This window comes from Tenrec ecaudatus, chromosome 7, assembly GCF_050624435.1.
Source record: "Tenrec ecaudatus isolate mTenEca1 chromosome 7, mTenEca1.hap1, whole genome shotgun sequence".
Taxonomy (NCBI): Eukaryota; Metazoa; Chordata; class Mammalia; order Afrosoricida; family Tenrecidae; genus Tenrec; species Tenrec ecaudatus.
Genome location: NC_134536.1, coordinates 100363286 through 100372515, shown reverse-complemented (window position 1 = coordinate 100372515; position 9230 = coordinate 100363286). Strand labels below are relative to the sequence as shown.

Sequence of the window (9230 nt, the reverse complement as noted above, 5' to 3'; positions counted from 1 at the left end):
GGGATGAGGGAGAGGCAGATTATAAGGAACATACTATTTTGGCAAGTGATAAACTTCTGTATCTTGATTGTGTTGTACTGTATGCATTTGTCAAAACTGTACTTTAAAAGGGCCAGTATATTGTACACAAACCCCTTAGGATTAAAAAATAGGAATGATTAATGTCTTGCTTCCTTAGAGTAAGTTTTCTAATATTCTTGCTGACATAAAGGAGTCCAAGTGGCACTGCCAGGTAAGCGTTGAATGGCTAACCAGATTAGTGGTTCAGACCCGTCAGGTGTTCTGAAGATTTACAAAGCCTAGGAAGCCCTATGTAGGGGTCACTAAGAGGAGTCACCTCCTGGCAGTGGGTTGCCTGCACTGGCTGCAATTGTTGCCATCCGGTTGATTCTGACAGTGATCCCATGCGTGCAGATCCATCTTTGGGTGCTTTTGGGTGCATCCCTATCACCAGCTTTCAGCTTGATCACTTAACCATGTGCATGACCCAGGGACTGCAGGATGTTATGTAACATTAATCTTACATTAGTATCCTTGTCCCAGTGATCTCTCCCCCAGAGGCAAGGTGAATGCACTTATAAAAAGAGCTGTTTCAATTACTTGAAGAGAATATGGACAATCCCAGAGATGGGCAAGGAATGGAGGTAACTAGTGTCACCAAGGCATTGCTGGTTAAGAATCTGTGGGTGTGGAAGATAGCGAAAGGTGTGAAAATCAAAACCAGATGTAAGGAAAATCCTTCAGGGAGGTGAGGGTTCTTTTACAACCACCTAACGTGTTCAGGATTGATTAGATAACACTTATGCTAAGTTTTGAATTTTTGGTAACGGCTAACCAAGTATCAAATGACAACTGAGCTATTGTAGTATGGAGGCATTCTAATCTCTACTTTTGAATTTTAAGGTATTTTGCTTGTAACCAGTGAAAAATAGTACAACTCACGGTCAATCTAAAAAAACCCTTCTCAAGTTTAGAGATCAGCTAGTGCTTCTGACTCCCAGTAGGTGGCGCTAAAACCAGACCAATTGTCTTTAAGCATGCACATCCGGTCCTTCAGAGGAAGTGACATTCAACTAGACTGTGTCATAGACTCTGGCTGGGCTATTTCCCACCTCTATTCACTGCCATTTACTCATTCCAACTCACACCTACTAGTGATTTGGGAAAAAAAAAATCTGGGGGTAGTGGTATGATAGCCCAATCCAGTCCTAGATGGTGCCCCAAAACCAACCCCACTATTGTCAGGTAATCTAGGGGAGGAGGCTCACCTTTCAATAACTTGTGAACCATTAACCTTGCAGTTAAGTTAGCATCACTTCCCCCAGTACTTGAGCTTTGTATACCAAACCCTTAGGACTGCCATTGAGGTGATGGGCTCACAGCTCTGAATTCCCTAAGCAGCTTGTGGGCCTGAGTCACCAGCTTTGCCTTTAGCAATCCCAACACTAAGACAGCACCAAACCCATCTACCATCCAGTCATTTTGGACAGGTGACCAGATAAGGCAGGGAGAGCCCTGTAGGTTTCCATGACCGTACAGGACATAAAGTCTACGCTTTCTCCCAGGGAGTGGCTGTTGGGTCTGAACTGCTTTGACCTCTAGATAGAAAACAGGGTGCTCCGCAGAAAGCAGGTGAAGCATTCTACTCTGCAGTTATCTCAAAAACCCAGAATTATGCTGTACTAGTTATACCTGTGTTAAAACTTGCCCGTGTCGCAATCAGATGATGGCAAGTTTTACATTTAGCAGCTGCCAATCAGTTGACACTTAACTGTGGACTTGGGGTAATAAAAAGCCTGCCCCTTCTGGAGAACTTCCCTGAGGTTAACAATGCTCTTCAGACTCAGCAAACACTAATTTGATCTGCTTCTGTGCCTTCCAAAGGAGTAATGGAAAGCTTCAACATTTCTAGACTAGTCGTGGTTTGAACTGCTGACATTGTCAGCAGCCTGTAATACCATTACGCCTAAGGTTGCCAAGACATTAAACTCGGCACTGAAAAAATACTTCTAAAACACAATGCCCAAGTCCTGACAAATCCATCTTAGTGCACTAGGTTAATATTCCACTCTAAAAATTAGTCTGCTATACAATTTTGCCAAACGTTTTAAAGAGCTTTAGCTGTAGTTTCTGTGACCAAGTACTAAACAGGCTTACGGGGATAGCCTATCACCTAGCCCCGCAGCCCCACTTTGACAAAACTGCCCAATCATCGACTCCTTGTACTCAGTAAGCCCTCATAGGTTTGCTGTAGTTAAGAGTAGAGCTAAGCCCCTCCTTCGCCCTGAGGGGTTCACGTTGCTGACTGCAGTTACTGATGCAACCACAAACCACCTTGAGGTCGAACTTCACCTTCTGCTTTTCCTTTCCTGTGAGACAGGATCACTCCCATAGTTCATTTAACTTGATTGGTTATGGCTTTCAAATATCAGCATATTAGTTCTTCCCCATATCTGAAAGCTCCATTTTTGAAGTGTGTAGTCTGGTGAAATTACAGCTTACACAAAGCTTAATAACAGCCCTCAGACCACCTTAAAAAAGCATTAGAATTTATCTAAAGTGTGGCAACCACCCCCAAGCTTCCTATGCATCTAGCATTCTTTTAAAACACCCTTTACCCCGTCCCCCCCAAATGAAATGCTTCACAGGTAAAGAACTTGTTTCAATTAATCATGCAAGTTATAGTAAATGTAAGAATTAGAATCAGTGTTGACCAAGAGACAACAAATTTCTCATTAAACTTTGTTTTAATGGGTCTCAAAATCCTGTGACAAATTTTTGGTCAAGTTGTTTTCCTTTTAAAAAGTACTGATTTTAAAAACTAATAACTTAAAACTGCCACACAAAAAAGAAACAAATGGTCCACAAACATTCTTTTCCTTCGGAAAGTTTTACGATGCATTGTTATCATCAACCAGTCTTTTACTATGAAACTTAAATGGCCAATTGAGACAAACAGTGCTGAGACCGTTCTTCCACCCCTGATTAAGACTGGAGTGGCAGGTGTGATGGGTAATATTCATTTAGCCTTCTGAGCCTTCTGGGCAGATTTGGTGACCTTGCCAGCTCCAGCAGCCTTTTTGTCCACTGCCTTGATGACACCCACAGCAACTGTTTGTCTCATGTCTCGGACAGCAAAACGACCTGTGTTAAAATACAAGTTTTTACATTACCATGAGAAACACTGGGTTCAATCCTTTTAAAAACACAATTTCTAATTGCCCTTAAAATAAATACATCCTTACCCAGAGGAGGATAGTCAGAGAAGCTTTCCACACACATGGGCTTGCCAGGCACCATATCAACAATGGCAGCATCACCAGACTTCAAGAACTTGGGGCCATCTTCCAACTTCTTGCCAGAACGGCGATCGATCTTCTCTTTGAGCTCAGCAAACTTGCAAGCGATGTGTGCAGTGTGACAATCCAGCACAGGTGCGTATCCAGCACTGATCTGGCCTGGATGGTTCAGGATGATCACCTTAAAACCAAAGTTGGGATGTTTTAATTGGTTTGAGACAGATCTAGATCTCTACAAGAAAGAACATGCAACTCTTAAAAGTGTTTAATAAGTGTTACCTGAGCAGTGAAGCCAGCTGCTTCCATTGGTGGGTCATTTTTGCTGTCACCAGCCACATTGCCACGGCGAACATCTTTGACAGAGACGTTCTTGACATTGAAGCCTACATTGTCCCCAGGCAGAGCTTCACTCAAAGCTTCATGGTGCATTTCAACAGACTTCACTTCAGTGGTAACATTGACTGGAGCAAAGGTGACCACCATTCCAGGTTTCAGAACCCCAGTTTCCACTCTGCCCACAGGGACAGTCCCGATACCTAAAACATTTACAGTACTATCAGATACCTTTTGACAAAAGTCACAATTTACATGCTGATACAGGAGAGTCACCTTACCACCAATCTTGTAGACGTCCTGGAGAGGCAGGCGCAGGGGCTTGTCAGTTGGGCGGGTGGGTGGCAGGATGCAATCCAGAGCTTCAAGTAGCGTGGTCCCACTGGCATTGCCATCCTTGCGGGTAACCTTCCACCCCTTGAACCAAGGCATCTGAAACAGTATCAAATTTGTGTTTGCAAGTTGTCACTTTCAAAAATTAAATATAGATACTTCAAAAGCTAATTATCTTGGAAGTCACTTACATTAGCACTTGGTTCCAGCATGTTGTCACCATTCCAACCAGAAATTGGCACAAATGCTACTGTGTCAGGGTTATAGCCAATTTTCTTAATGTAGGTGCTGACTTCCTTAACAATTTCCTCGTATCTCTTCTGGCTGTAGGGTGGCTCCGTGGAATCCATTTTGTTAACACCAACAATTAACTGTTTCACACCCAGGGTGTAAGCCAGAAGGGCATGCTCACGGGTCTGCCCATTCTTGGAGATACCAGCTTCAAATTCACCCACACCAGCAGCAACGATGAGGACAGCACAGTCAGCCTGTGAAAGAAAAGCTTTGTAGATCAAAACTCTTCAAACTAAAAGTTTACCATCAACCGATTAAAGGGAGTTTGCCTGGGGTACTCACTACCAATTAAGCCCCCTATCAAAAACACCTAGCCAAGTAGAAAAATACCCAACAGAAAACTGGCTTCTTTTAAGCATGGTTTTAAGACCTACAAACCTGTGATGTTCCTGTAATCATGTTTTTAATGAAGTCTCTGTGTCCGGGGGCATCGATGATGGTCACATAGTACTTGCTGGTCTCAAATTTCCACAGGGAAATATCAATGGTGATACCACGTTCCCGTTCGGCTTTCAGCTTATCCAAGACCCAGGCATACTTGAAGGAGCCCTTCCCCATCTGTAAATATTTATAACAATTACTTTAAAAGTCACAGTATAATTGGGATAACCTGGGGCTGGTTAAAAGCCTTATATTCTGCTATTAACTAGTTACTTTTCTTATCCACCTAGCATTGATTAACGAATCCCATTAAAGGCAGCCTCTTCCATTAGTGTGTAACATTCGCATCTAACCAGATTCTGGTTCCTTTTAGTAAACTGTGACCACTTAATGTAGTTGGGGGGTCTGATTTATCCAATCCCTTTGCTATCACTGCACATACCTCAGCAGCTTCCTTCTCGAATTTTTCGATGGTTCTCTTGTCGATCCCACCACATTTGTAGATCAGGTGACCAGTTGTGGTGGACTTGCCAGAATCGACGTGTCCAATGACGACGATGTTGATATGGGTCTTTTCCTTTCCCATTTTGGCTTAGGCTTTTGCGATGGTTTTCACCGACACCTGGATTGGGGGGAAGGGGCAGGTAAACCTTTAAAGGCAAGCACGGTGGCAGAGGCTTGGTATTGAGCCACGATCCAAAACCCAAAGGTCAAATTCCAAGGAGATACTTTCAGTGCCAATCCGGTCCAACTCTCAAGTCTCCACCCACCAGATGTGGGGGAAACTCCACAGCGAAAAAAGAAAAATCCCTGCCCCCCCAACCCGTGGAAGCGGCACTCCCCTGGCGAGGTGACCCAGGTGGCGGGCAGCGTCCAGCACACGCCGTGGGGAGCCGGCCCCTTTCCTTTGTGCGGGTGACTCACCCGCCCGCTCTCCGCGGGCCCTGCGTCCTCCATTTTGAGCTCCCTGCACCAGGGCCGGGGAGCGGCCATCTTTCCGCGCACGCAACTGGTGCCGCCGGGGGCGGGTCGGGCCCGCGCGGCGAGGGTGGGCGCCGAGGCCGCCCTGCCCAGCCCCCCACCCTGCCTCCCAGTCCCACCCGGCGGCGGCGGGTGGGTCCCCGCCTCGCTGCGTCGAGAGCGGGACAGCCATGTGCGCGGGGGGTGGGGGGGCGGCCCGCGGCCACCTCACGGGCGGGGGAGCCCCACGCCCGACGCCACAAAGCCGGTCCCGTCGGGGCCGGGCGCCGGGCCGGCGGCCTTTCTCCGCCGATTGTCGAGAAGGCCCTGCGAGCGAGGGCTGGGGCAGGCGCGCCGGTGCCGCCCGCCCCGCACGCGTTGGCCATGGCGCCCAAGCCAGGCCCAAAGGCAGGCACGAGGCGACGAGCCCGCCATGGCCACGCCAGGCCTCGAGCCCTTCCCACCCACTTACCGCCCGAAATTCGGGGCAAGAACCCCGCAAGGCAGGGCCGAGGAAGGAGGAGGACTGCACGCGAGGGGCGCAGACCGCCGAGGGAGGCCCGGCCCGCGGAAGTCGCCCCGGTCCTTACCTATATTCTGGCGGCAAACCCGTTGCGAAAAAGAACGTTCGGGGCGGCTGGGGCACTTATATATGGCTCTCCCCCACCCTCCGGAAAGGGGCGGGGCCAGGACACGACAGCACTTCCCAGGCTGCCCCGCGCCACCTCCCCCCGGCACCGGCTCAATCGCCGTCCCTTCCCCCCGTCTCCAGGCCGCGCATGCTCCTCCCCACCCCGACCGACGGTGACGTGAGCGCGCGGGGGGTGGGGGGGCGGAAGGGCCGTCGCTTCTCGGGCAGCGCCGGCTAAGCCACAGTCCCCGGGCTCCCTCTGACAGACAGAGACTGCTCTGCTCCATCCACCTCGCGGGAGCACGTCCAGAACGTACCCCCCGCTCCGCCCTGCCTTTGCTGGCAGAACCTCACGGCTGGGGTACCCTCTCGCTCCTAGTGCTGGGCGAGGCCCCGGGGCTGGAGAAGGCTCTGCGCTTCCTCGGCTCTCTGGGGCTCTAATCGAAGGGGCTGCGCGCCCTGCGGCTGGTCACCCTCAAAACCAGACGCGCACTTGCAAGCCAGTGCCCCCCGGTCTCCCATCGCGCTTCGTTACTCCAGACATCCGGTTTGTCACAAGGTATCATTACTCTGGTACCTTTCACCCCTGTGTCTTCGCTTGCAAGCACGAGAAATCCAGTCTTTCCAATGCCGCCCTTGCACAGGATCTCTAGCAAAGACTAACGTCCACCCAATGTCTTCTTTTTCCCCAATGTCTTAACCAACGCTTGTTAGAAAATCAGTTTCCCTAAAATGGCTTCGTCTACGTAAATGCCTTCATTTTCTGCCATCCTGTCGCTTGTAACTGCTCTTGCGCCTAAATCAATGGTGAGCTTGGCCGGCACCATGAGCCCTGGGAAGTAGTCCCCTGAGAAAAAGAACTTTTATTTTTAATGAGCTAATTACTGGATCATTATGTCTCATCTTCCAGGTGTGGAACATCGCCGGCCAACTTTGGAGCCAACCCATTATCAAATATTTATTTGAGAGCTTACTATATATGTAGCGTTAAGTAAAGCACTGTAATGTGCCAAATGTTCCTGGAACGGAACTCAATCCAATTAGAACTGGGAAGGCTACATATGAAACAATTGGGTCTCTTTAACAGGCGGTGCTGGCAAAACTGGATATCCATTTGTAAAATAATGAAATCGGATCCATCTCACTCACCCTATGCAAAAATTAACCACGTGGGCCTAAAACCGAAACACTATCAGTGAAAAACTTGAGGTGCAAATTTAAAGGGCCAACTATCCCCCAAATCAAGTCAGTTCCAACTCATAGCCTCGTAGCCCCCTATAGGACAAAGTAGAGGTGCTTTATAGGGTTTCCCCGGAAGTCTGCCCCTTTCTCCCAGAGAGGCTGGGTGGGGGTTCAAACTGCCAATCGTTGCCTTAATGTGCTGTGCCAACAGAGCGCACTAACCAATAACTCACCTCCGCTCAGTAAGTTGAATCTGACTCATAGCAACCCTCTAGGACAGCAGAACTGCCCCTGTGCGGTGGGTTTCTCACGTTATAAATCTTAAACGGAGCAGAAAACCTCTCGGAGTGGCTGTGGTTTCAAACTGCTGACCTTGTGTTAGCAGCTCAGCTTGTAACCTGATACTCCACCAGAGCTTCCTCAGCCTGAGCCTGGATCTTTAGGGGCCCTAATATGTGACATCAATACACTATCAAACATGTTAAACACCAGCGGAAGACACATTACTGGGACCGAAAACCAGAATACCCGTAATTGAAAAGCAGTTAAAAGGAAATTCGTATAGTACGTAGTTCATTAGAGAATATTGGTAGCTCTACTCGTAGCTTTTAGTTCTCATGATCCAAACATCTTTTTTACCTTTTTAAATGAAAGTACTCTTCTGGAATAGCCTTCCTACAGCTTCTTGCTTTCATTCTTTGCAGATACAACTTTCTAAAATAGGTCTCACTATTTCTTCGTTAAGAGTTTCTAGCGTTCTCATTTTCATTGAATTTTGAGAGTTTTAATAAGAGAAATGAGGCCAAATAAATTTGCCCAAGGAGTAGATGTGTTCTATCCACAGAAGCCTTTTGTATAATGTCTATATTCCAGCTCCTTTCACATTGCATTTTCCTAGTGCATTTACCACACAGATGCATGTGGAATTTAAATTATCTTGATACCCTATTTGTCATTTGTCACTAGAGAAAGATGTAAAATGTAACAGTGGAAATCAATTACTGGCAATAGAACCATGCAAATATGGCTCGCTGTTGGAAATAGTCGAGAACTAGATTCCCATCATCGGCTATATTTGTATATCACAGTAATACTAACTATAGTGTGTTGTTTCAGATTAAGTTTTGGTTCTTATTCTCCATGCCTTTTAACAGTAGTGTGCGCCTCAAATGGTTTAGCCATGTACACTCTGGGAAATAATACTGGGTACTTAGTCATTTTTAAAGGTGCAGTAACATTTTGAGAATGTAAAGAAAAGATTACTTGGTAACATGAGGGAAGAAAACAAATACTAAAAACTGAAAGTTGAATATTTGCAGGTTTTACATGGACTCCAGAATTGTATGTAACTTCTTATGTAAAAAAAGAACTGAAAAGTCAAAATGAAAGCAAATTTTGGTAAGATACTGAAGTTTCAAAGATAATTTCAGTTCAGTATTATGTGTTGTCACTTTGTGAAGTACAAAGGAGCTGCAAAAAATTCATAGAAAAATACCTTTATCTTTTCATTTTATTTTCCATGAAGCTTTTGAAGCATTTCTATATGTACATTCACTGAAAGATTTTTATACAGTCCTCAAATTATAGTCACTGACGATATACATGCCTTTAGTTGAATTATTCTCTTTGAAAATATAGACCTGCTGTAATTCAAGTGGTACAGCTGCTAACAGCAAGACGGAAGGTTTGAATCTAGCCATAGGCACCACAGAAGAAAAGCCTGGTCATCTACTCTGAAAGAAACCAGGCACTGAGGGCCCCGGGAGCACCATCACTCTGGCACACATGGGGTACCCAGGAGTGGGGATCGACAGCAT

The 9230-nt window shown here is 46.7% G+C and overlaps 1 protein-coding gene across 1 annotated transcript; it reads right to left on the bottom strand.

Annotated features, from left to right (window-relative positions):
* Positions 1-2735: 2735 nt before the first annotated feature.
* EEF1A1 (eukaryotic translation elongation factor 1 alpha 1) lies at positions 2736-6209 on the bottom strand. The gene is made up of 8 exons (XM_075554891.1): positions 6191-6209; positions 5083-5262; positions 4638-4817; positions 4157-4453; positions 3914-4064; positions 3579-3835; positions 3246-3480; positions 2736-3144 (listed from the first exon to the last, which is right to left on the bottom strand). The coding sequence occupies exons 2-8, from the start codon at positions 5224-5226 to the stop codon at positions 3020-3022; spliced, it is 1389 nt and encodes a 462-aa protein (XP_075411006.1). The 5' UTR covers positions 5227-5262; positions 6191-6209; the 3' UTR covers positions 2736-3019.
* Positions 6210-9230: the final 3021 nt, after the last annotated feature.

Excerpts from the sequence above, each read along its gene's own strand:
- EEF1A1 (XM_075554891.1), bottom strand. The coding sequence starts at position 5,226 with ATGGGAAAGGAAAAGACCCATATCAACATCGTCGTCATTGGACACGTC. Across the intron at positions 4,454-4,637 it reads TGATTACAGGAACATCACAG|GCTGACTGTGCTGTCCTCAT; the intron begins GTTTGTAGGTCT and ends TTTCTTTCACAG. Across the intron at positions 3,836-3,913 it reads GGACGTCTACAAGATTGGTG|GTATCGGGACTGTCCCTGTG; the intron begins GTAAGGTGACTC and ends TAAATGTTTTAG.